Raw genomic sequence first — 27,451 nt, 5'->3', positions numbered from 1 at the left:
TTGTTTTGAGCCGACGTCACCGTGGGCATTCAACGGGGCCACCCGGTTCCAAATCGAATACCCCCAGTTTCGATGCAAAACACGCCTACACGGGCGCCCAGGCAGGATTAACGGAACTCCCTCGTTGTAGCTACTATAGTGTGTTGGTGTACCATTTCTCAGAAGATCTACAACTAATTGCGAAGGAAATTTGAAGACTCTATTGAAATGGGCAAAACGTGATTGTGAACCATTCTAGCCCTGCTGACAACGTTTTCTAAATCCTAAACCAAATTGCATACATACAGGCTATCCTCAGATCAATAATACCAGGCTTCTTTCAACAAGAAAAATACGCGGTTTTGCATGCTGTAATAAGTGACATGCCCTAACCACACGAAATAGCTGGTCCAAAAACAAGGATTTACATTAGCATACAATACTTCTCCCATATTATGACCTGCGCTGACCAATTAACAAAAACTAGATGGTAATGGGAGGATGATGTAACCCAAATTGTTTTGAATTTTCCATACGCACACGTGATATATTTGTGGGGTTTCCCCTTCAGCCCAGTGCTGTGACTGCAAGATAAGGAAGTAAAGTCCTGCTAGAGTCGGGACCAAACATTTTCCTGAGCAAAACATTGGTCTCAATTGTACAATGACGCAAAAAAAAAATGTAAAAACATGTATGCAATTGCAAATAGTGTGATGAGTGACTGATTTATCCTTGCATTTAATGTTGAATTACGTTTTAGGTAAAATGTAAAATACTGACCCCAAACAAGGGTATTGGTTTAGGTCTAATAACATAAATTGTTAACTCTATGGTGATTTATGGTCAGAGAAATTAACATGCAAATGAATAATAAACATGCACGTGGCTACCCCTTGAAATAAATCTGTCCTTCCACCAGTTATATTAACACAGTTCTGTACCAATAGATAAACTCGGTCTAATCCTCTGGAAAGTCCCACAGTTAATGTGGTTTCGGTCATTCCGATGCACATTGATAAACAATTAAAGTGTGACTTTAATGAAAGACAAACATGTAAAGCAGCTAAACTGCATTTGTTTCTAGTGTCCTTATGATGAAATACTCTTTAGATGTTTCAGTGGTCTACACTTTCAAAGCAAGGCAAACATATTACAAAGAACTAAGCCTGAGGGCCATTTCATAAGACCTTAAAAGTTTATTTACATTGTAAAAAGCAACAAATCATCGCTGTTAATAAAACATTGCTGACTTGGCATTGCACTCACTGGTGTCTGCAGCAGTTCTCAATGGCCTAAATGATTGCAAAGTAAAACCTACTACTCCACAAAAGCTAAACACTGAAAGGCAGAAGTGCTACACAAGGAATTGCTTCAAATCCTTCCCGCTTTGATATAAATTAGTCTAAAATACTGTGATTCTACTGCACAAAATAAACCACCACACCTAGCAGAGCCTAACTTTTTACCTTGCTGCTCACCAATATACATTGAGCCAGTCTAAGAAGTCCCTTGAGTCTGGGGAAACTCCAAGACTTTGCAGCGAGGAGAGTGTTCTGGTACTTCCAATAAGGCCCAGCATGTGATCACCTTTCACACTCCATACCCTGGGCATCCAAAGCTCATGGACCGGGCAGCATTCCTACCGACCAGCCTCCGCCCAGCTTTGGGCAAGGATCCTGTATTAATGGGCTGCTGTAGCCCAGATGGAAAAGCCTGCTGTGGGGACAGTGCTGCCAAACGAGCCTCCTGCAGCTCTCTGTGGAGGAATCGAGAGAGGGTGTTAATGTACATGGAATAATTCACTTACTTTAATAATAGTTTGAAAGCATAAATCATTTCTTCAGTCTCATACTTTATGTACCCCAGCCTTACTGATCAAGTCATTATATTAACAACCAGCAACAATTTTGTGCAGTGGTGTAAAGAACTTTAAATACTACTCAAGTCATTTTGGGGTTCTGTACTTTACTATTTATATTTGACAACTTTTACTCCATTACATTCCTAAAGAAAATAAATGTACTTTTTACTCCATACATTCTCCTGACACCAAGTACTTTTTTGAATGCTATGCAGGATAGGAAAATGGTCCAATTCACACACGTATCAAGAGAACATCCCTGATCATCCCTACTGCTTCTGATTTGGCAGACTCACTAAACACAAATGCTTCATTTGTAAATTATGTTGGCGTGTGCCCCGGACTATCCGTGAATAAAAAAAACGAAATCATGCCATTTGGTTTGCCATAAGGAATTTTAAACGATTTACACTTTCTTTAGGTACTTATTTATTTAAAAATCAAATACTTTCCTCAGGTAGTATTTTACTGGGTGACTTTTACTTTAGTAATTTTCTGTTAAGCCATCTTTACTTTTACTAAAGTATGACAATTGGGTACTTTTTCCACCACTGCTTTTGTGCCACAGGGGTGAAATGCATTTTTCTGTTTCATATTAACTGCGCCCCCTAATGGAGAGGGCTGTCCAGTTCAACCAACTTCTATGCCCTCACTTTTCCAGCATGGCTGTCCTGAACCTCTCCACATTGAGCTCTCTGCGTAGTTGAGCAGCCAGCTTCCCAGTCCTCTCCTTCCTCAAAACAGGTTGTCTGCATAGCGCTGACGCAGAGGGTCGTTGAGATGGCTCCGGATCCAGCAGAGTCTGACAGACACACAAAGAGAGCTTATCCCAAACAGCTGCTAATGTAGCAAAGGCAAGAGATAAACCTTGGGACATTTGTAGATCTAGAATGAAAAGCAAATCAGTGTGTTGACTTAGCTTTGTGTGGTACTGGTTAATATCTGTCCCTTCCTAAGCTGTGAATACCTCTGCACATTTTTAGTTTAACTAGGCAAGTCAGTTTAGAACAAATTCTTATTTACAATGACAGCCTATATTGATCTGGTACTCCCTGTACATAGCTCCATTCTTTTGTATTTTATTCATCATGTTAGTTACTATTTTAAAGACTCTGCATTATTGGGAAAGGTTCATAAGCAATTATTTCACTATAAAAAGTCTACACCAGCTGCATTTGGCAGATGATCAATAAAATTCTATTTAAAAAAAAAATATTCAGCTGGCATTTCATAAGACGCTCCATAGAGCACATACAAAGCCCGCCAAGGAGAGAAAAAACAAGATGGTGTAAAAGACAAAGGTAGAAGAGTGCAGATATGACCAAAACAAGTACAGTTAAGTCAATTATGGGTACATGTGGTACCTGAATGAGACTTCTGAAAGCAGGGGAGAGCTCCTGGGGCAGGCTGGGTAACTGTGCCCGTCTGAGACTGTGCCATTCATCTCCATTCTGAGGGAGAGGGGGCGACCCTGCTGCCAGCAGCACAGTCAGGCCTAGTGCAAATATGTCCGCCTTAGGCAGATTGCTGTAGTCCTGGGCAGCAGGGAGAAGGAAGGGATACATTCAAACAAACATAAGTAGTCTGAATAGAGCCACACCTTATACCGTACCTCATGCAGGACCTCGCTGGCGAGGAAGCGGCTATCCCCCTCCTCTACTTGTGGACTGCTGCTGGACGTCACATGGCCCAGGTCACCTGCAAAGACAAACAGAAATCATAGATGGCATCTCAATGACGCAGTGTACCAAAGCTAGGAGAGAAAACGTGATAGTGAAAAACTACTACCAATTTTATAAACCACCCCTGTTGAAGGGCCTCCGTCCTCTTCCTCCTCACTCTCACCCGCGCTCGAGCATTGGCAGATGAAGATATTACCTACAAATAAGAGCGGGGTGCGAAACGGTGGAAGTGAGGAGTATACATTGATGTGAATGAGAAGAAATAAAGACGAGACTCACTGGGTTTAATGTCCAGGTGCACAAGGCCAGAGCTGTGAATATACTTGAGACCCATGGAGACGTGCAGAAGTAGATCCCTCAACTCCAGCTCTGGAAACAGCTCTCCAAGTGCCTCCTTCTCTAATATGGCATCGTGGAGACTCCCACCTGCATTGTTTACAACACAGTACATTGAGATGATCAAAGAAAGAAAAAGTCTCATACATCAATCCAGCCATCTTACTGACAAACACTTACTCAACCCAAAAGTCAGTGTTCCTTCCCCCCTGCCAATATTCAGTCATTTAGATTCGATTTATTTAGTCACTTGCACAGGGTCATAGATGTAGTTGCAGTGTACAGTGAAATGCATATGCATATGCGCCAATTGTGCAGGTGAGAATGAAACAACTTTAAAAAATAATAATATCCACAGTCCGTCTACCGTCACAATACTCATTCTGTATGATCATGTGATCATCTTCAGCCCATGCAGAGTAATAGCGGACGACATGGGGGTGATGCCCAAGTACAGCATGTGCATACACCTCCTTTAAGGCCAGCTGCCTGGGGACAAAAGGAGACATTTACAAACCTCATTACATACTGTAAATAATAAAATACAACATCTCAACAACCCTCAACATTGGATTTAACTGTAGATCAGGGGTTTGAAACTCATTCCATAGAAAGCCTAGTGTCTGCAGGTTTCTCCCCTTTCAATTAAGACTAAACAACCAGGTGAGGGGAGATCGTCACTAATTATTGACCTTAAATTCATCAATCAAGTACAAGGGAGGAGCAAAATCCTGCAGACACTCAGCCCTTCGTGGAATGAGTTGACATGTGTTGTAGATTATCGTTTTCCTATTCTCACGCTGATCATAAGGCCCAGGGTATTCTTAAACAGTGTGAGGCCGGTAGTGTTGACTCACTCATTGGCAGACCCGGCAAGTGGTCGGCGAGAGCGCTTGATGGCGTACAAGCAGCCGTCCAGCCTCTTCACACACTTGCACACCACTCCAAACTCCCCCGCACCGATGTGTCCAAGCTCCAGAAATTCACTCTCATACCTAGACAGCATGAAAGCCTGGACAGCCTGCCTCTGCACAGACAGGAGGACAAAAGCAGGAAGTGGGAGAGTGAATGGCAGAGAATTAGGAGGGACAGAGGAAACGGCCAAAAGAGATGAGCTTAGTGACTAAATGAGCCGTGGACAGGCAGGGTAGAGGGAGAGCCAACTGTTCAATTGACAAAAATAGTTTGTACCTTGGACGGGAGAAATGCATCATCATCCTCCTCCTCCTCTGATGACGTATGGCTCGGTTTCATTCTAAAAGACGAGATGATAACTTCACAAAACCCACTCAGTCTCAAAACACGGTAGAGACTCAGATGGCCTTGCTACCATGTGCTATTACACAATCACCAAAACAATCACAACCGAACCCTTAGTTGGGTTACCTGCATCCATAGTCGTCATCGTCGTCACTCCTCCGACTCTTTCTCTTGTAGTGCTCCCTGGTCCTGCGGAATGTGTCGGGGGTGAAGGGATTCACGTTGACAGAGGGCATGCGGCTGCACTGGGCAGGGTCAGTGGAAGTGGCGTAACGCAGAGCCCTCTGACTGCAGCATATCTTGGTGCTGGAACTGGACAGAGCCGACTTGGACAGCAGACTCTTGGGTGAAGAGGGATGTGGAGAAATAAATTCTTCTGACATGTAAAAATGCACTGAATTACAGGATTTTACATTGGAGGTAGCTACACATTGTAATGTAGTGTGTGATGATTTGAATAGTTTCAGATGAAAGAAATCAAGAAAGTAATCCATGAGGGCATGGTCCTCTGTAGCTAAGTTGATAGCGCATGGAGTTTGCAACGTCAGGATAGCAGGTTTGATTCTTGGGACTACCCATATGTAAAATGTATGCACACATGACTAAGTCACTTTGGATAAAAGCATCTGCTAAATGGCATATATTATACATATGATAAATGTCCACACACCTTGGGAGTACTGGGGGAGTCACAGAGCCTCAGTTTCCTCCAGGCGGCATAGGGAATGGGGGTGGTCGGTGAAACTGGGATGGATGGGGATATGGTGAAGCTCCTGGTGCAATGACGCTGCACTATGGGAGTCCTGCACACAGAGTTGGGACTTAGGATCTGAGGATTTCTGGAGTTCCATTCATCCAAACTGCTGTCACTACCCTCCTCTTCCTCTCCACAGCTTGAGAAGTCCAAGTTCTGCACCGTCCAATCACTTCCCATGGCCATCCCTGACTCAAGGAGTTCTAGAAGACAGGCATTGATAGTGAAGTAATTCTTCCATGATGAAACAAATGGTCAATAAAGGGATAACCTAGTGCAAATGACTTGTTCCTTACCTTGAAAGCAATATGGAGGAGGCTGCTTTCAAGGTAACATGTATTTTTGAAAGAAAGTTAAATTATCTCTTTAAAAGAAATGAATTAAAACACCCAAATCCCTTGTAGTTCTCACATGGTTACACGCATGGCCTACTAACAAATTAATGTTTGGGAATGGGAGACAGGCGCTTGGATCATACAACGTTCCAATAGTACTAAATGTATAATGTATTCCTTACTTTTAGATATTTTCCAATACTTTGACAGTTTGAATGAATACTCTTCTGAATTACTTACGATCAAGTTGCCTACCAGAACACCAGGTTTGAATTTAGCTGAGTATGTTAATAAGCAGATTATATTTAAACTAATTAGAAACGTCATCTATCAAGTTGGCCTCTTTACTGCATCCTATTGGCTGAATGTAATGTATGTCATAAAGAAACACACCTTATTTTAAAGGCACAGTAGTATGAACATTTTTAGCGTAAACAATTTATTTTATGATTCTAAATAATGCACAGAATGACATAATGTCTGTGTCCTATTAATAAACATATTTCTCAAAGATTAAAATGATTTATGGACTCATCAACAACACAACTTCTGGCCAGTCTATCATTAGATTACACATATAACATTCATGAAAAGCAAGGGAGTTTTATGAACACACTTTATCACAAATACTGGTATGTAAAATAGGCCACCTATCAAATATTGATCAATCCACGTGAGCGGAAGTGTGTGACATCATCACCAAAACACTGTGTGCGCTGGCGCTGGCACTGGAGCTGGCAGAAGACTATTTATCGGCGCATGTGACACGCTTACAAATAGCAAGAAAACGGCAGGGAGGAGTGAAACACATAAGGGTCTGTTGAAGCAGTAGCCTACTGACTTTATCTAGTGGAATTATTTTCTCCATAGTTCCGCGTTGTTCATCTCAATTTAGGAAGCAATATGGTCGAGCAGTCGGATCGCGCTCCACTGCTCGACTGGGAGGAGATTCCACCAAACGAACTGACCCAGGCGGTTCCCGCACCAGCAAAAGAAAATGGATCGGAATCAAATCCGCCAGACGGCCGCTCTCTGGGCAGCACCGCGCTCGCCATCGGGTGGAACACTAGCTCTGGGGGTCCAGCAAGTGTAACAACTATTCCCAGCGTGAACAGGAGCCCTCACATTGACCATCCTGGCCCGTGGGATGTTCCCAGTCCCATCCATGCCGACTCTAGAATATCTCTGAAAGAACGACTGGGATGGGAGGAAAAGGACCAAATAGTGGCTGTGTTTGTGGTAACCTTTGACACAAGATCAGGTGAGCAAGAGCAATACAGTATGGAGAGAGTGCCATTTACCCTACTGGGCACAGTGGGGGACTGACTCATTCCATGGAAGTGCGCACACACTGAAAGATGACGTTGCAAGAAATGTCTACTGTTCTTTACTTCCCGCTAGCTTTGCTTATCTACGCTATTCAAATATGACCCAACATGTAGAGACCCAAATCATTTGTGGTCAGCATTTGTTGAGCAGGGAAAGCACAGTTTGTCAAATTATAATTTTCTTCTGCCATCACAAGGTTCAATAAACTCTCTTTAAATGTAGATAATGTGAATAATAGAGTAATGCATTAACCTACTGTTACGTTAATTTCTAATTTGATAATTCAAACCTCCCCTTGTACAGCTTGGAAAATATTCTGGATTTCTCAGTGGTTATTATAGCAAGCATCTGTTGACCCGGGGCAGTTTGTGTGTTCCTCTGTTGTTACACCAGTGTCACTAAGAAGGCAAAGCTTTCTGAGAGTCCTGGGAAACCAGTGTTACTACTTACCCTTCTCAACTTCCCTTTTATGGTACGCTGAGTTTTATAGTAAGATAGAATGTGAAAGGAAAAAACTTGGGACATGGTGGATGAATTTCATTCTCTCACAGTGAAGTGAGCAGTATGGAAAATCAAGTGTATGTGTTTGTGTGTGTCAATGGCAGGTAACATGGTGGAATGGTGCTTACCCCAAGATGTGAATCTTGACGGAGTGGAATTCAAGTCAATGGCGAGCGGATCACACAGAATCGCCAACGACTTCATGTAAGACTATTCCCCCAACTGAATGCACAGTGTTATTGGCATAGGACCATCAGAACCCTATCAATAATCTGTACGATGTTGTGTACATTCACAAGATTCATCCATGTCTTTTTAATTTTTGCAGATATTTCCGTAAAGGCTGCTACTTTGGGCTGGCTTGTTTTGCTAACATGCCTGTTGAAAGTGAATTGGAGAGAGGGGCGCGGATGAAATCTGTGGGTATTCTGTCTCCCTCTTACACCCTCCTATATCGCTACATGCACTTCCTGGAGAACCAGGTTAGGTAAGTACTTGTCTGTCTGTGTCTGTGTCTGTCTGTCTGTTAGGCTTGGGCAATACCCCGGTATATGGTATGAACTAAGGATGCACGATATATCGGTGAACATATCGGAATTGGCCGATATTAGCTAAAAATGCCAACATCGGCATTGGCCCGATTTCTAGTTTAACGCCGATGTGCAAAACCGATTTCAAACCTGACGTGCATACCTATATAACGTAGGTACATGACGTAATGACGCCACGTCAAATTTTGCGCTACACGTGCAACAGGCATTCCTAACCTAGCCCACAATGTCTGCTGTGTGGATCGAGCAGTCAACAAGTCGAGCAGTCATTTGAAAGAGTAAGAACATTTCAGCGAGACAACTCAAAGGCAAAATCCATTAATGCCAAGATAATGGAATTCATTGCCCTTGACAATCAAACGTTTTCTGTCGTAGGTGATGTTGGCCATCGCCGACTGGTCGAGCACCGGTACACACTACCAAGTGCGCTATTTTTCAGATGTTGCCCTACCGGAGTTACACAGTAATAGCGTCACTGCTATTAGCTTCACGACTGACATTTGGACAAGCGATATCAGTCCCAGGAGCATGCTGAGTCTGATAGCACAGTGGGTCGTCGAGGATTTCTTACTGAATAAAGTCGTATTACATGCTCATGAATATGCTGGTTGACATGCCGTTGCTGCCTTTTCAATGGCTTTTGCGAACATGTTTGAAACTTGGAAACATGAACATGCTAGCTCCATTCAAACAACTGGCTCGAGAAATCAGCTCATCAACTGTGCCTGCAGCAGATGTGATACCCTCTGTCATAGCATTGAAACACCTGCTCAACATCACTGCCGACACAGACTGTGAACAAGTGATTCGGTGGTATTCTCTCTTCTGTGTCGCCGCCATGCTCGATGCCAGGTACAAGGACCGCTACTTCTATGCAGACAAGAAACAGGGTTTACGTAAAATGTTACATACACAGCTGGACAAGATGGAAACAGACACAGTGACAGTGCGCACCGAGGAAGAGAGGCCACGGACAGAGCTGAAACTGCTTGATATGTATGATGAAACCGTGGTTGAGAATGGAATGACTGAACGAAACAGCACAGCAAGTAAGTGAAAGAAATAGGTTTTGATTATGTTTTACTGGTAATGGGGACATACGTAAATGCCAACAAACTAACGCGTGTGTGTGTTTTTAACCTTTATTTAACTAGCAAGTCAGTTAAGAACAAATTCTTATTTACAATGACGGCCTACCCTGGACGACGCTGGGACAATTGTGCGCCGCCCTATGGGACTCCCAATCACGGCCGGATGTGATACAGCCTGGATTCGAACCAGTGACTGTAGTGACGCCTCTTGCACTGAGATGCAGTGCCTTAGACCTCTGCATCCGTGTGTGTTAACTATTTAACTGTACTAGAATGCTTAAAAGGCCGCTAAAATGTTAAATATTGGTTATCGGTATTTGTTTTTTGGCAAGGAAAATATATGATATCGGTATCGACCAAACATGTCATATCGGTGCATCACTAGTATAAACGGTTTATTTTCAAATACCGACAGAATTATTTTGAATACAGTAAAAAAAAAAAATATATACACTGCTCAAAAAAATAAAGGGAACACTTAAATAACACAATGTAACTCCAAGTCAATCACACTTCTGTGAAATCAAACTGTCCACTTAGGAAGCAACACTGATTGACAATAAATTTCACATGCTGTTGTGCAAATGGAATAGACAAAAGGTGGAAATTATAGGCAATTAGCAAGACACCCCCCAAAACAGGAGTGATTCTGCAGGTGGTGACCACAGACGACTTCTCAGTTCCTATGCTTCCTGGCTGATGTTTTGGTCACTTTTGAATGCTGGCGGTGCTCTCACTCTAGTGGTAGCATGAGACGGAGTCTACAACCCACACAAGTGGCTCAGGTAGTGCAGTTCATCCAGGATGGCACATCAATGCGAACTGTGGCAAAAAGGTTTGCTGTGTCTGTCAGCGTAGTGTCCAGAGCATGCAGGCGCTACCAGGAGACAGGCCAGTACATCAGGAGACGTGGAGGAGGCCGTAGGAGGGCAACAACCCAGCAGCAGGACCGCTACCTCCGCCTTTGTGCAAGGAGGTGCACTGCCAGCGCCCTGCAAAATGACCTCCAGCAGGCCACAAATGTGCATGTGTCTGCTCAAACGGTCAGAAACAGACTTCATGAGGGTGGTATGAGGGCCCGACGTCCACAGTTGGGGGTTGTGCTTACAGCCCAACACCGTGCAGGACGTTTGGCATTTGCCAGAGAACACCAAGATTGGCAAATTCGCCACTGGCGCCCTGTGCTCTTCACAGATGAAAGCAGGTTCACACTGAGCACATGAGCACATGTGACAGACGTGACAGAGTCTGGAGACGCCGTGGAGAACGTTCTGCTGCCTGCAACATCCTCCAGCATGACCGGTTTGGCGATGGGTCAGTCATGGTGTGGGGTGGCATTTCTTTGTGGGGCCGCACAGCCCTCCATGTGCTCGCCAGAGGTAGCCTGACTGCCATTAGGTACCGAGATGAGATCCTCAGACCCCTTGTGAGACCATATGCTGACACATGCACATTTGTGGCCTGCTGGAGGTCATTTTGCAGGGCTCTGGCAGTGCGCCTCCTTGCACTAAGGCGGAGGTAGCGGTCCTGCTGCTGGGTTGTTGCCCTCCTACGGCCTCCTCCACGTCTCCTGATGTACTGGCCTGTCTCCTGGTAGCGCCTGCATGCTCTGGACACTACGCTGACAGACACAGCAAACCTTCTTGCCACAGTTCGCATTGATGTGCCATCCTGGATGAACTGCACTACCTGAGCCACTTGTGTGGGTTGTAGACTCCGTCTCATGCTACCACTAGAGTGAGAGCACCGCCAGCATTCAAAAGTGACCAAAACATCAGCCAGGAAGCATAGGAACTGAGAAGTCGTCTGTGGTCACCACCTGCAGAATCACTCCTGTTTTGGGGGGTGTCTTGCTAATTGCCTATAATTTCCACCCTTTGTCTATTCCATTTGTACAACAGCATGTGAAATTTATTGTCAATCAGTGTTGCTTCCTAAGTGGACAGTTTAATTTCACAGAAGTGTGATTGACTTGGAGTTACATTGTGTTGTTTAAGTGTTCCCTTTATTATTTTGAGCAGTGTATATATTTAACGTTAGCTATGCCACTGCTTCTACCTATATAAGTTAAGTACAACTATAAAAAAAATCTAAGATGCCAAATAAATTATATCCAGCTCAGGACTCCAGCTATGCATTTGGTTTGCTAACTTGCTAGCATCGGCCCGATGTCAAGATCAAGCTTCTTGGTTCCCTCCTGGATCAAGATCCCTGTTGCCTAAATTGCACATTCAGTAATACTGTATACCTTGGTATGGTACAGAAACGTTACGACGGTATTAATATCTGGATACCACTCAACCCTACTGTCTGGTCTGTCTGTCGCTCGCTCTCACTTTCTGTGTCACTGTCTGTCCATTCTCTCTCTTTGTCACTCTCTTTCTTATCCGTCCTGTTTCACATTTCTCCCCTTATTTCCTTCCTCCTTTCCTTCGTCTGTATTTTCAGTCTCCTCATCTATTAAAAATAAGCCCTGAGTCAGTGCCACCACCGTCACTAGAAGCCATTTATATCATATGAAGTCTTTGTATGTAATCATTGAAATGGAAGAAACCCGGACATTTTCCCTCAGTAAATCTTGTCTTTATGCTTGAATCTTCAAACAGAGCCTTATCTCTTATCTCATTGACTATGCATAAAGATGTGACACATCCAGCTCATGGTATAGGTGTATGCTTGGGGGGTTAATCTTGACTTTATACAGTACAGGTACTTATGTGGATCCATTGGAAGTACTACGCCACTTCCAGTTCCCAGGGAGGGATTATCACAGTTTTAATCCAATCAAACCATGCTGTGACGAGTCTTCGATAACAGTCTCTTTCTTACCAGTGTTCTCACTGAGATGCCAACTGCAGTCAGCATATAGAAAGTGTATAGTGTCTCTCCATGCAGACACCAGCTCCAGTGCCCTGGCTCGTATTCTCCTCTGGAGGCCTTCTATGAGGATAAGAAAGCTGTGCTGCCCCCAGCAGGGAACGGCTTTGTCACTGCTTGTCCAACCAGTGCCTGGGTCCCAGCCATCAACCGCTGCATGCACCCAGAGATGAAGGTGAGCACATATGGCCACCTGCACCAGTCACTGATGTTACTGTGTGGCTGTTGTTTGTGTTAGTTGTGGATAATTGGTAATTAAATGTTTTGGTTTAAGTGCGTTTGTTCATTTTGAGATATGTGATAACTTCAAATCAAACTTTATTTGTCACATGCGCCGAATAAAACAAGTGTAGACCTTACCGTGAAATGCTTACTTACTAGACCTTAACCAACAGTGCAGTTAAAGAAGAGTTAAGAATATATTTACGAAATGGTAGCACAATACAATAACGAGGCTATATACAGGGGGTACCGGTACCAAGTCAGTGTGCGGGCATACAGGTTAGTTGAGGTAATTTGTACATGTAGGTAGGGGGGAAGTGACTATGCATAGATAATAAACAGCACGCAGCAGCGGTGTACTAAACCAATGTGGGAATGGGGGTGTAAATGTAAATAGTCCGGTGGCCATTTGATTAATTGTTTAGCAGTCTTATGGCTTGTCATAAGAACAGCTAGTCCTGTCATCCAGAACAGCTGGTTCTCTCGTGCAGGCTTCAGTGTTGCTTGCCTCGAAGCTAGCATAAAATGCATTTGGCTTGTCTGGTAGGCTCGTGTCCCTGGGCAGCTTGCATCTGGGTTTCCCTTTGTAGTCTGTAATAGTTTTCAAGCCCTGCCACATCCGACAAGCGTCAGAGCCGGTGTAGTGGGATTTAATCATAATCCTGTATTGACGCTTTGCTTGTTTGATTGTTCGTCTGAGGGCATAACGGGATATCGTATAAGCGTCCAGATTATTGTCCCGCTCCTTGAATGCGGCAGCTCTGACATTTTAGCTCGATGCTGATGTTGCCTTTAATCAATGGCTTCTGGTTGGGATATGTACGTACGGTCACTGTAGGGACAACGTCGTCGATGCACTTATTGATGAAGCCAATGACTGAGGTGGTATACTCATCAATGCCATTGGATGAATCCCGGAACATATTCCAGTCTGTGCTAGCAAAACAGTCCTGTTGCGTACCGTCCGGGTCATCTGAAACATTTGCATATTGAGCGAGACACTGATACTTCCTGCTTTAGTTTTTGCTTATAATCAGGAATCAGGAGGATAGAATTATGGTCAGATTTGCCAAAAAGAGTGCGGGGGGGAGAGCTTTGTATTCATCTCTGTGTGTGGATTAAAGGTGGTCTAGAGGTTTTTTCCCCCTCTGGTTGCACACGTGACAAGCTGGTAAAACTTTGGTTATTTCTGATTGAAGTGTTCCTGCATTTAAGTCCTCGGCCACTAGGAGAGCCGCTTCTGGATGAGCATTTTCTTCTTTGCTTATGGCCTTATAGAGTTGGTTGAGTGCGGTCTTAATGCCAGCATCGGTCTGTGGTGGTAAATAGACGGCTACGAATAATATAGATGGTGTGGTCTACAGCTTATCATAAGGTACTCTACCTCAGGCGAGCAATACCTCGAGACTTCTTTAATATGAGACAATATTAGCACCAGCTGTTATTGACAAATAGACACACACCCCCACCCCTCGTCTTACCAGACACAGCTTCTGGTAAGACTTGGTGCTGTTTGTCCATGTAACTCAGACTCCTGATGTCAAGGAGAGATTTTGTGCAATAGTTTGTTTTTGGTCCATGCTGAGCAAGCTTATCCAGACTGAAAAAGCATTACCGTATCAGACAGTCTGACAGTCTGTTCTCTCTCTGTCCCCTCCAGATCACCCACCCGGCCGGCTGCATGTCCCAGTTCATCCACTTCTTTGGGGAGCAGATCATGGTGCTGTGGAAGTTTGCCCTACTCCGAAAACGAATCCTTATCTTCTCCCCACCACCTGTGGGTGTCGTGTGCTACAGGGGTGAGAGGGAGCAGCTGACACACACACACACACACACACACACACACACACACAGTCACCTTTACAAACCCCCACATATTTGTTTTTCAGATTTTATTACAGAATTCTATCACTGAGTACTCTGTCTTTGTAGTGGTTTTTCATGTTGCTCTGTACTCTCCACAGTGTACTGCTGTTGCTCTCTGGCCAACATCTCTATACCTGGGATAGGTGTGTCTGTGCCTGAGTTCCGCCCCTTCTTCTACATCAATGTGGCAGACATCGCTGCCCTGGCAACAGAGATGTCATACGTGGCTTGTGAGTGTTGACCTGGGGCTTTTGAATCCACAGTTAATACACTGAACAAAAATATAAACGCAACATGTAAAGTGTTGGTCCCATGTTTCATGAGCTGAAATAAAATATCCCATAAATTGTCCATATGCACAAAAAGCGTATTTCTCTCAAATTGTGTGCACAAATATTGTTACATCTCTGTTACTCAGCATTTTTTTTTTGCCAAGATAATCCATCCACCTGACAGATGTGGCATATCAAGAAACTTATTTGAACAGCATGATCGTTAAACTGGTGCACCTTGTGCAGGCGACAATAAAAGGTCACTCTGAAATGTGCAATTTTGTCACACAACACAATGCCACAGATGTCTCAAGTTTTGAGGCAGCGTGCAATTGGCATGCTGACTGCAGGAATGTCCACCAGAGCTGTTGCCAGATTTCATTTCTCTACAATAAGCCACCTCCAACACCGTTTTAGAGAATTTGGCAGGATGTGTGTACGTTGTGTGGGCAAGCGGTTGGCTGATGTGAACAGAGTGGCCCATGCTGGGGTTATGGTATGGGTAGGCATAAGCTATGTACAACAAACACAATTGCATTTTATTGATGGCAATTTAAATGCCTAGAGATACCATAACGAGATCCTGAGACCCATTGCCGTACCATTAATTTGCCGCCATCACCTTAAGTTTCATTATGATAATGCACAGCCCCATGTTGTAAGGATCTGTACACAATTCCTGGAAGCTGAAAATGTCCCAGTTTTTCCATTGCTGCATATTCACCAGACATGTCACCCATTGAGCATGTTTGGTATGCTCTGGATCAACGTGTATGACAGTGTGTTCCAGTTCACGCCAATATCCAGCAACTTCACACAGTTATTGAAGAGGAGTGGGACAACATTCCACAAGCCACTATCAACAGCCTGATCAACTCTATGCAAAGGACATGTGTCGTGCTGCATGAGGCAAATGGTGGTCACACTAGATACTGATTGGTTTTCTGTTCCATGCCCCTACTTTTTTTTTTTAAGGTACACTACATGACAAAAAGTATGTGGACATCTGCTCGTCGAATATCTCATTCCAAAATCATGGGCATTAATATGGAGTTGGTCCCCCCTTTGCTGCTATAACAGTCTCCACTCTGGGAAGGCTTTCTACTAGATGTTGGAACATTGTGCTTCCATTCAGCCACAAGAGCATTAGTGAGATCGGGCACTGATGTTGGGTGATTAGGCCTGGCTCGCAGTCGGTGTTCCAATTCATCCCAAAGGTGTTTGATTGGGTTGAGGTCAGGGCTCTGTGTAGGCCAGTCAAGTTCTTCCACACCGATCTCAACAATCCATTTCTGTATGGACCTCGTTTTGTGCATGGGGGCATTGTCATGCTGAAAAGGGAAAGGGCCTTCCCCACACTGTTGCCACAAAGTTGGAAACACAGAATCGTCTAGCATGTCATTGTATGCTGTAGCATTAAGATTCCCCTTCACTGGAACTAAGGGGCCTAGCCCAAACCATGAAAAACAGCCCCAGACCATTATTCCTCCTACACCAAACTTCACAGTTGGCACTATGCATTGGGGCAGGTAGCGTTCTCCTGGCATCTGCCCAAATACAGATTAATCTGTCGGACTGCCAGATGGTGAAGCGTGATTCATCACTCCAGAGAACACATTTCCACTGCTCCAGAGTCCAATGGCGGCGAGCTTCACACCACTCCAGCCATTGCTTGACACTGCGCATGGTGAACTTAGGCTTTTGTGCGGCTGCTCATGATGCTCCTGACTAACAGTTTCTGTGCCGACGTTGCTTCCAGAGGCAGTTTGGAACTCCACATTGAAAGTCACTGAGCTCTTAAGAACATTCTACTGACAATTTTTGTCTATGGAGATTGCATGGCTGTGTGCTCAATTTTATACACATGTCAGCAGTGGGTGTGGCTGAAGTAGGCGAATCCACTAATTTGAAGGGGTGTCCACATACTTTTGTATATATAGTCAGGGTAGGTTACTTCCTAAAAGCAATCTGTTACAGTTACTAGTTACCTACCCAAAATTGTAATCAGTAGCATAACTTTTGGATTACCCAAACTCAGTAACGTAATTTGATTACTTTCAGTTACTTTTAGATTCATTTCCCCTTAAGATGCATTAGAAGAAGACAAAAATGTATGCTACCAATTAAATAACATATATTGCAGGATAAATTAATGTTAAAGATTACATAGCTGACCGTATATGGATGTAAAATTTTACTTTATGGGTTGGTTATGTAGGCTTCTTCTAACCCATCGTTTTCTACTACATATAATAATATGATTAAATGATATCTTTACATTAAAAACCAAAGTGTATCAGAATTCCAATAAATGATATACCCCTTGATCTTCAAGAATAGGAAATATGGAAGAATAGATTAGCCAAATTGTTTTACCTGATCATAACCCCAAAACGAAGGACTTATTAGCCAGCCATACTCTGTTTGTGATTTTGTTGTCATGGAGGACTGAGTGGGCTCATCGATTTGAAAAATAAATGCAGCGCTCATTGAATGGCAGGCTTTGAGCACTACTGAAAAGTGCTATTTACATGTTAAAAATGAATGCCATTTGCTATAGGCCTATTGTTTACCTTGTTGTTGGTGACACTTTGATATCTTGATAATATGAAATGGTTTTTAAAGGCAAATCCACAGATAAAACGGTCGCACCACCTCTGTTTTGGTAAAAAGCTGAGGGATGGGCCTGGAGAAATGTAACCACTCAGATAAATAGACAGAGCTATGGATGCAAGGACTGACCATCCATGATATCAAAATGATTGTTTTAACCATGTTATGAGGGTTTACAGTGTTTTACATTTACAATGTTTACAAACGTTGGGAAAAAACAAGCTGATATTTGGGGTTCCCATGGATTGTGACAGTTGAAGTAAGCGCATGAGGCATTTATAAATTATATTCTTCAAGAATCAATGGATATCTATATCTATACATACATACAAGTCCAAAAATGGATGTAGCAACTACAGATTTCCTCTTTAAGTCTATCAAAAGTGGGCGAGTCTGAGCATGTGTCCATTAGGCCTATGTTTTTATTTATTTTTTATCAGCACGAATTAGACTGATCAATAAATGCTCCACTTTTATTCCGTAGGCTGGGATCCATATTATGCAGCTGTTGCAAGAGCACATTTTTAACTGTCAGTCCACCTGTTTCAAAAACAATGATTGATAGGCAGCTTAAACTTCTTGAATTTGACCATTATTGGATTCAAATACACATTTAGATTTGTAAACAGGCGTCCACAACAACCAAAAGGCACAAATAGCTAAATGATAGAGCAGCAGTGTGATTCACAATGCTCTATAAAGATATCAATAATAAGTGATATCCGTATTGCCGTAGTCTACACCACTGCTGTCATCCTTACCTCCAAGTGTTTAATCAAGTTGGATAATCTTTGGATGCCGACAGCAGTCACACCATTGGAAGACATGGCTTGGACTGTAGCCTACAAAAGCCTATTCCTGCTCTTTTCCCGCGATCCATCAAACACATTTGGTGTGTCATCATAGTGGTCTCTGACTTGTGGTCAGACGCTCAGGTGCAACAAATTTAAACTTGTGCCTTTTTTCAATGCTTATGGATGTCATTGAGAACAGAAATGTCAAACATTTATTTTTCTTCTCGGACATCCTTTCTGAATTTAAAAGTAATCATCTAGTTTTTCAAAAGTATCTGTAATCTGATTACAATATTTTTGCTGGTAACGGATTATAGTTACCGGTTTTTGTATTCCCTTACATGTAGCGCATTACATGTAATCCGTTACTCCCCATCCGTGACCAACAGATGCATCTCTGTATTCCTAGTCATGTGAAATCCATAGATTAGGGCCTAATAAATTTGTATGAACTGTAACTCAGTAAAATCTTTGAAATTATTGCTTGTTGCGTTTATATTTTGGTTCACTATACATTATGCTAAGATTGATAAAGGGGTGTGTGTGTTTAGGTACGACAGAGAAGATCTTTGAGGAGAAGAAGGAGCTGTATGATGTATATGTTGACAACCAGAATGTGAAGACACACAGAGATAGCCTTCAGCCACTACTCCGGCTGAATGGGGTGGACCGGGAGAAGTATAGGAAACTCAGCGAACAGAGGTACACAGAAACTGATAAATGGTAGAAGCCATTTTGAAGAGATGATGCTGATGATGATTATGTTATTGTCTTTTCAGGCAACTGCTACTTTACACTCAGGAGGTGGATGGAGACTGCACATCAAATGAGGAGGACCTCTTTATACTGTGAGTTAGTTTACACAACAGTATCTTTTGGTTGAGCTCAGTCTGGAGTGTTTATCAAACTTTCTTACAGAATGTCCTCTGTTCTCTCCACTAGGTTTTTCATGGAGCAGAATAACCGTATCTTCCAGACTCTATCGGAGGTGGCGGCGAGTGCGGACCCCACCCTGACGGCAGAGCACGTGAGGGCCATGGGGCTGGACCCTCAGGCAGACCGCACTTTCCTGGTGGATCTGCTGGAGCTCTATGGCATTGATGCCATGCTGGTAATCGATAACCCCTGCTGCCCCTGAGCCCTGTGTGGCCTGTGCTCCTCTCTCCTTGTCCCCTGAAGACACTGCCTCCTACTCTTCGTCCCCTGGCCTCCTGCCCAGTCAAATGCCTGCAGGTTTCTCTTGGTCTCTCGCCATACTCCGGGATACAGCTGCCTTTGGCCAGTGTTAACTTAGAGGCAGCTCACCTGGCCAATTGGGCCACGATAATAGACACTGCCTGGACTCTGCAGTTCTCTTGCTAAAGTCTGTTTCACATTCAACAACCACTTGTCTTGTTTGTCTGTTCGCTTGGCATCTGTTCTCTTCTCACTTGGATTTCTGCTTGGTTCACCAGCCCTAGTCAATGGAAGTGGAAGTTCCACGGAACCTTTGATCAATGTGCCTCGTTGTACTGCTCCCAATACTATGGAGCACTGCTGACTTTGACCAACAGCGCCATGTATCTACAGTAGCATCCTGTTTGGGGATGGATAATTGATTGTTCCTCTCACTTGGAACCTTAACTCCAAATTCAGCCATGGCACCAAGCCCTTTTTTTCTTACGCCAGATGTATTTATTTGATATAATGCCCTCATCCAAGGAGGTATTTATTATGGAGCTGAGGTTGAATATTTGTTAAATACTGTAACATTTCATTAGACTGCACATGTTTGTCTGACTTGGTCCAATGCTGACACCCATACAGGCTCCAGTCACTTATGTTTTTCCCTTGTCACATTGCACATGTGTATGGTGACTTTTGGATAATGTTTTGTGTCGTGTTTTATCAAGTTTAGATGTTTTAAAATTGTGAACTTGAAACTTAAATGAATGTGTTTCTATGACACTAACTTATCATGAATGCTGCACCACACCACAACTTCTGTACTCTTGTTTGATGACCACATGATTATGGGTCAACTTGTTTGTGTTCTGATTTAATGGCCCAATGTTGTCAGCAGAGAAACTGTTACTAAAAGTGCAGTCAGTGATGTAACAGTCTGTCTGTCTGTGTACTTCAAACTGTACTGCCCGGTTATCAATGAGATTTGTTGCAGATTAAATTAGATTCACGGGTGTCTGAGAGGGCAGATACAACTTTCTTTCTTGTTGGAGCTTGTCAGCTGCAGGAAGGAGATCGTTGTGCCCCGTCACTGTAACAATGACTCCTTTGTATGCTTGAGGTTCACAGAGGGAATTACTCCCCTCTCTGGGCAGACAGACCCTGATATAGGATCAATTTAGATTTTTTATCAAAATAAGATAACATGGACAGGGGAACTTGATCATAGATCAGCACTCCTACAGTGAGACACTTTTCGAAAACAGGCCCTGGAGATGACGTTATTTTGTTCTATAGTCCTGGGTGACTGATTTAAATCAATGTATGAAGCAGTCATCCAATAGATGTGAGTTCAATGACGCATCAAATATTTTGGATGAAGACAGCGAACTGCTTTCATTGGGTTCGACTGGTCAGTAGATGTCGGCAATAGTGGCGCTGTTCATTGAGGTTTAGCTGGGGACAGTTCTGTCCTACAGTGTGGGTTATAAAGCCTAATTAGTGGGTCATCTTTGTGTTAAGTGCAGGCACTCAATTAAGACCACAGGCTTATTATACCTGTCAACAGGAAGAGGAATAGAGGAAATGTTTTAGATTTTAAACACTTCCAACTACTTTATCAACATGTCAATTGACACTACTGATATTGGTGTTTGGTAATATGATTAAATGTAGTTGACAGCCATGTTGACTTAGCCCCTTTTCCCTTCTGTTTGTTTTGACCTGTCCCACCCTGTTCTTTTCAGCACATCCTGGGCATGCGACTGTTTGTTTTACAGGTGTATCATGTAAATGTAGTAGAGAATGCACACGACACAAAAATAAATGTATCAAATGCCTTCTTTGTGGAAATTGTTCAGACCTGTACCAGCATTGGCTCATTTGAATATATTTGTACAGTATGTCACCCCACTGAATGTCAATAGAAAGCTTAATCTGTATTACTTCAGCACTAATATGCTTCAAGTACTTTAACAACTCATATAGCTAACTGTTAATCCTTGATCACAGCAACTGTAATGTAAACCTACACTTAAAACATTGGTTAACTACACAGCTACATCCAGAACCTGTACTACTATAAAACATGGAAAGAGGCTTTAGTGATGAATACACATTTAGTAACTTGATCGCCTGAGCCACTCTTGTTTTCAAGCTGGTGACATTACACAGTACTGCCACTGTAAAACAATAAAACATTGGTTTTCTCTGATACTTGTTGGATTGTATTTGTGATAGTGTTGCCAAGGGAGAGTGATTCTCATACCAATGTATCTTATCATAGAGTACTGTACATGGAGGACAAAGTCTGCACTTTTCATTGGTATTAAAAAGTGACAGAACTGTGTGCATCATAACAGAATTATTGAATAAGACTCATTACACATTTAGCAATACACATGACAATATACAATAGTAAATCAGTCAGTTACACCAATAGTCCTGCCGGGCAGACTTCTATAAACTAATTGGTTTGGACATAGCAACCAAAATGCTTGGTTCTTGTTACTTCATCATATTGTCATCTTCCATAATTGTGAAAATATTTCAACTGAACATGTCAATGTACTGTAACAATGAGACCTCACTGTAGACTGGTCCACCCTGGTTCAGCTGTGTGTTATGGATGTTTAAGGACATACTCCAGACATAAAGAAAAACACACCCAGATACAGTAGAGGTAGAGTCCCAGTACAGACACTAATGACCTCTTGCCTTGACCCTCCTCCCTATTTCTCTGTGTCCTGCATATTGTTGTCACTGCAGCAGGAGCTGCGCTCTGCGTTCAGCGCTGCAGAAGCGCAGTTTCCGTGGCAACAGCCTCACCTCCACCGACATAGCCTCATACTTCTCGTTGTCGATGTTGTAGAAGCCAGCACCTTCCTGTGGGAGAGGAAACGGGACAGGACAGTAGGGAGATGTCATAGAGCAAAAAGAGTACCGCACACATACTAAAATAAACCAATTTATACAAGAATACATGTAATTTGTTTAAAGGTTATAATTATCAAAGACCGTAATGCGTCTTGTCCAATCATTTAAACCTTGGATTGCTGATGCAATGTTTTGGTCATTGAGAGGCTTTGAAGCCACCGGTCGGCCATATTGACACTCCACAGTAGGAATAAGAATGAATGGAATTCTACAGTATTTAAATGAAACGTTTCAAGGTATTTAAGTATTTTCTGTTGTAGTGGGGACAGAAATGATAGTTTAAGGAATTTTGTTTTTTTTAATAAATTGTTCATTTTTATGTTTAGCTCACAATATAATGCATTCTTCTAAATGAAGGTGTCTGTAATAGAATACATGTGGCAAAAATGTATGCAGACATTAAGAAATGCATTTCTATAGCTTGGGGGAGTGCCAAGATGGAGGCACGGTGGCTCATTGGTCTTGTCTCTGAAGTTTATAGGCTTAAGACAGATGAGGGAGTATGTGACCTTGGGCAGATTGAGTCGACATGCACTAGCCTCCAGCTTCAGTGATTGTCTTGTGAATGCAGTTGAGTCCTCCACTTTTTTCTCTCTGCAATGCAGAAAATGCAACAGCCTTGACACATGCTACATGAGTAAGCAATCATTTACTTTACTCAGGTATTACACAAATAATGTGAGAACGTACAGTACCAGTCCAAAGGTTGGACACCTACTCATTCAAGGGTTTCTTTATTTTAACATTGTAGAATAATAGTGAAGACATCAAAACTATGAAATAACACATATGGAATCATGTAGTAAACAAAAAAGTGTTAAACAAATCAAAATATATTTTATATGAGATTCTTCAAAGTAGCCACCCTTTGCCTTGATGACAGCTTCTCTCAACCAGCTTCATGAGGTAGTCACCTGGAATGCATTTCAATTAACAGGTGTGCCTTGTTAAAAGTTAATTTGTGGAATTTCTTTCCTTCTTAATGCGTTTGAGCCAATCAGTTGTGTTGGGGTGGTATACAGATGATAGCCCTATTTGGTAAAATACCAAGTCCATATCATGACAAGAACAGCTCAAATAAGCAAAGATAAATTACAGTCCAGAAAATGTAAAGAACTTTGAACATTTCTTTAAGTGCAGTCCCAAAAACCATCAAGCCCTATGATGAAACTGGCTCTCATGAGGACCGGCACATGAAAGGAAGACCCAGAGTTACCTATGCTGCAGAGGATAAGTTCATTAGAGTTAGCAGCCTCAGAAATTGCAGCCCAAAAAAAACACTTCACAGAGTTCAAGTAACATACACATCTCAACATCAACTGTTCAGAGGAGACTGCATGAATCAGGCCTTCATGGTCGAATTGCTGCAAAGAAACCACTACTAAAAAGGACACCAATAAGAACAAGAGACTTGCTTGGGCCAAGAAACACAAGCAATGGACATTAGAGATTTTAAGTTCCAATCGCCGTGTCTTTGTGAGATGCAGAGTAGGTAAATGGATGGTCTATGCATTTGTGGTTCCCACAGTGAAGCATGGAGGAGGTGTGATGTGTCAGGGTGCTTTGCTGGTGACACTGATTTATTTTGAATTCAAGGCACACTTAACTAGCATGGCTACCACAGCTTTCTGCAGCGATACGCCATCCCATCTGGTTTGGGCTTAGTGGAACTATCATTTGTTTTTCAACCGGACAATGAACCAAAACACACCTCCAGGCTGTGTAAGGGCATTTGACCACGGAGAGTGATGAGTGCTGCATCAGATGACCTGGCCTCCACAATCACCTGACCTCAACCCAATTGAGATGGTTTGGGATGAGTTGGACCGCAGAGTGAAAGAAAAGCAGCCAACAAGTGCTCAGCAAATGTGGGAACTCCTTCAAGACTGTAGGAAAGCATTCCAGGTGAAGCTGGCTGAGAGAATGCCAAGAGTGTGCAAAGCTGTCATCAAGGCAAAGGGTGGCTATTTGAAGAATCTATATTTTGATTTGTATAACACTTTTTTGGTCACTGCATGATTCCATATGTGTTATTTCATAGTTTTGATGTTTTCACTATTATTCTACAATGTAGAAAATAGTAAAAATAAAGAAAAACCCTTGAATGAGTAGGTGTCCAAACTTTTGACTGGTACTGTAAATCTCCACAACTTACCCAACAGTGATAAAATCTCCCACAGTGAAGGAGTCCGGCTCCACACACACACAAGAGAACAGGCAGTTTAAACATCCTGTCACTTTTGTCGTAGTAGCTACTAGGTAAAAAAAAAATATATATATTAAAAAATAAATAAAATGTGCTGACCGTCTGGACAGGGTTTTTGTTCTGAGTTTGTATTGACAGCTCCAAAGTAGACAGCGTTCTCTCATCCCACCTCTCTTGCTCCTCCACTTTGGGAGACGCTGCACAAACAGAAAACCAATGCCAATCATGCTTTGTTAAATAGAAGATACACAAGGACATTTAAAGGATGTAGTGTTATGTACAGACAGACAAACAAACATTACCTGGAATAGGTGGGTACCAGTAATTTTTCAGTCTGCGGGCAATGCGGTACATTAGGTTGGGGCGCTGGGGCTTTTGTTCCGGCAGGTCAGGAGGGCGAAGGGTCGGGGCTATGTAGGACACAGAGGCCTCGTGGACCTGGGGCCATTCCTGGCGGATACAAGAAGACAGCATGGTACAAATCCATGGAGGAACAACGGCAGTCCATGGACTTTGAATGGAAACAGTCATGTTTCTCACCCGTAATGTACTGAACCAATGAGCTGCTTTTATCTTCAACGGGCCAAGGTACCAATATCTAAGAAAGAAAGCACAGCAATATGAGAAATGTATTTTTAGAGAAGAAACACAACTTCATATTATTATAATGTAATGCACGTAAAAGTATAATATGTGGGAAACGTGTTTACCATAGGCTCTGAAGTTTGACTAGTAATTGTGAGGTTCTTACTTTTTGATGGTGGAAGCCACATCTCTGAAGGCCCCCCACCGTAGACCAATCAGGGCAAACACTGGCTGTTCTTTCTCTCCCTGGATACATAAAAACAGAAACACAATACAATTTTCTATCTTGCTCTCAATGGAGTTATGGTTATTCAATGTCGATTTAAGGTAATATCAGTTTGTGTCATCTTGACCCCTCCCTGAATCCCAGACCCTTCTGGTCTCACCTTGATTTGCAGCACATCCAGAGGTACCGTTTCTCCATGCAGGATAGACAATGTCGCTGATGTGATGTGTCTAAAAACAAGAAGCAATATGGATGACAAAAAGATTGGAGGATATTTTAGGACACTAACGACAAGATGATGGCATGGGTTTGTATCTGAATGAACAAGTGTGCCGTGTTTCAATGGGATACTTACTTCACCTGATTGTCACTGAGGATGTGCAGACTCTCACTCAGGGAATTGTGGGAGCCCAGTGGGATAAATCCTATGGGGGTTTTACTGAACGACTCCTGGGTTTGAGAAACACCCATAGGACTGGGTAGTTAGAGACAGCTTAGCTAAAACAGTATTACACAACACTTATAACATACAATTAGTAATACACGGATTATACAACAGTCAATGCTACACAACTTACGTGATCAGCCCTCCGCAGCAAGCCAGTGATAACCTCCTGCAGAGTGCCATCCCCTCCAGCCACAATCAGCATGTCTGTTTGCTCCATCAGCTCCATCAATTTCTTTGCTTGGCCCTCATAGTCTGTCTGTAAGAGAGAAGACACATGTAGAGTATTAAACTATGTAGAACTATAAGGCCTTAGATGCCATGGGGAAACAAAATTGTAGGCCACCTTTACTAGTGTTACTTCCATACCAGCCAGGTGTAATATAGGCACAGCATTCTTCTCAAATAAGTTTTTGGCTTTCCTATGATCAGAGAGAAGAGCAAGAGTACAGCAAGACAAATTAGTTAAACACAAATTACAATATAAAAGGAAAATGGCTGTGGTGCAATATGCTGCACCTCATGCTTATTCTCTTTGCTTAACTTTAGGGAATGTGACGATTATCTCTTACTTACCCACTACAAGCTGCTGGGTTTAGGATGACTGTGGCTTTCTTCAGCTGCTCCTGGGGTGATATCTGTTGATGTCCAAATTCCTGCAATTGAGAATGGAGTATTTTGTGTTAGAGAAGAAAACAGTAAATGCAAGTGCAGAATCCTTGAATGCAGACACATATTGTACACAATAAGCCATGTCTCACCCTGGTCGCCAGACAAGCATCTCTTCGCAGCAGATTATCACTGTGAATAAAAAAAAAATGTATTGACAAAGAAAACAACTGATTAAAATACATTCTCCTATTATTCAATGTTGTTGGATTTCAAATCACAAGAACCGTTCTGTAAGACCTTGATGGCTGATGATTTCTCAAAGGCTACCAATTCCTGTGTACGTGCTCAATGATATTAATACTAGGGATGATCTGTACTTGATCTAACAACCATACCAGTAATTCTGAAGGAAACGTTACGCACCAGTGTTTACCATACAGCCAGTGCACCGTATGATAGGGCACACGCAGCGACTGTGGACTTCTTCCAATGATTCCGCAGAGTTACAAACACTTTCACAACTCGAGCCATTATCGACACTATCAGAATATCCGTTTAAAAAACGCTATGTATCATCTGTGTAAGCATCACAATTAATGTCCTTTCCCTGTCAGAACCATTTCACATGTGACACATTGCTGCAGCTATCTTAATAGTATTAGTTCCGGTTGAGTTTCATTAAACATGTTATGAAATAAGTTATCCCGTAACATACCAACATAAACAAAAATAAGGGAAATTTACAAATTGAAAATGGTACACAACTTAAAGAAATAAGTAATCGTCATTAGCTCAGTGCTTAGCTTATTGACGAAACACTACATTTCCCATACACTAGCTGAGGTCTAAACAAAAAGAAGACCTCGCCTGAAGAGTAGTCTAAAAAAAATATATATATGTTTTATTACTTTGCCATTGCATTTTTAAAATATCAATAGTCACATTGTATACTGAAT

General features: G+C 42.6%; 3 protein-coding genes across 7 annotated transcripts; 1 reads left to right on the top strand and 2 right to left on the bottom strand.

Annotated features, from left to right (window-relative positions):
• Positions 1-1,155: 1,155 nt before the first annotated feature.
• On the bottom strand, positions 1,156-7,138 carry wee2 (WEE2 oocyte meiosis inhibiting kinase). 5 transcript variants are annotated; one of them, XM_055933991.1, is made up of 12 exons: positions 7,049-7,138; positions 5,789-6,075; positions 5,245-5,459; positions 5,050-5,113; positions 4,716-4,885; positions 4,226-4,347; positions 3,802-3,948; positions 3,629-3,718; positions 3,453-3,538; positions 3,205-3,375; positions 2,494-2,642; positions 1,156-1,735 (listed from the first exon to the last, which is right to left on the bottom strand). In XM_055933991.1, the coding sequence occupies exons 2-12, from the start codon at positions 6,056-6,058 to the stop codon at positions 1,570-1,572; spliced, it is 1,650 nt and encodes a 549-aa protein (XP_055789966.1). In that variant the 5' UTR covers positions 6,059-6,075; positions 7,049-7,138; the 3' UTR covers positions 1,156-1,569. The 5 variants fall into 5 exon arrangements, with proteins under 5 accessions (XP_055789966.1, XP_055789965.1, XP_055789967.1 ...); XM_055933990.1 differs by lacking the exon at positions 7,049-7,138 and adding an exon at positions 6,858-6,947; XM_055933992.1 differs by lacking the exon at positions 7,049-7,138 and adding an exon at positions 6,448-6,749.
• On the top strand, positions 7,111-21,699 carry dennd11 (DENN domain containing 11). The gene is made up of 9 exons (XM_055933998.1): positions 7,111-7,468; positions 8,142-8,241; positions 8,366-8,524; positions 12,575-12,731; positions 14,439-14,577; positions 14,743-14,874; positions 18,875-19,025; positions 19,103-19,171; positions 19,266-21,699. Exons 1-9 carry the CDS (start codon positions 7,111-7,113, stop codon positions 19,459-19,461), a joined length of 1,461 nt encoding a protein of 486 aa, XP_055789973.1. The 3' UTR covers positions 19,462-21,699.
• On the bottom strand, positions 21,309-27,313 carry agk (acylglycerol kinase). The gene is given in 13 exon segments (XM_055933999.1): positions 21,309-22,370; positions 24,727-24,824; positions 24,930-25,077; positions 25,168-25,225; positions 25,379-25,458; positions 25,599-25,668; positions 25,794-25,888; positions 26,017-26,142; positions 26,230-26,305; positions 26,460-26,539; positions 26,645-26,684; positions 26,919-26,942; positions 26,944-27,313. Coding segments are annotated over 13 exon segments (1,104 nt in total). The 5' UTR covers positions 27,027-27,313; the 3' UTR covers positions 21,309-22,244.
• Between the last annotated feature and the right edge of the window lie 138 nt (positions 27,314-27,451).

The sequence above is a fragment of the Salvelinus fontinalis genome, chromosome 9 (genome assembly GCF_029448725.1).
Source record: "Salvelinus fontinalis isolate EN_2023a chromosome 9, ASM2944872v1, whole genome shotgun sequence".
Lineage (NCBI taxonomy): Eukaryota > Metazoa > Chordata > Actinopteri > Salmoniformes > Salmonidae > Salvelinus > Salvelinus fontinalis.
The sequence above is the reverse complement of the archived record's forward strand: the minus strand, read 5'-3'. Positions and strand labels throughout refer to the sequence as shown.

Coding starts and splice junctions, on each gene's coding strand:
- dennd11 (XM_055933998.1), top strand. CDS start 7,111: ATGGTCGAGCAGTCGGATCGCGCTCCACTGCTCGACTGGGAGGAGATT. Junction 7,469..8,141: donor AACCTTTGACACAAGATCAG/GTGAGCAAGAGC, acceptor TGTCAATGGCAG/GTAACATGGTGGAATGGTGC. Junction 14,875..18,874: donor AGAGATGTCATACGTGGCTT/GTGAGTGTTGAC, acceptor GTGTGTGTTTAG/GTACGACAGAGAAGATCTTT.
- wee2 (XM_055933991.1), bottom strand. CDS start 6,058: ATGGCCATGGGAAGTGATTGGACGGTGCAGAACTTGGACTTCTCAAGC. Junction 3,539..3,628: donor AGGGGTGGTTTATAAAATTG/GTAGTAGTTTTT, acceptor TTGTCTTTGCAG/GTGACCTGGGCCATGTGACG. Junction 3,376..3,452: donor CCAGCGAGGTCCTGCATGAG/GTACGGTATAAG, acceptor CCTGCTGCCCAG/GACTACAGCAATCTGCCTAA.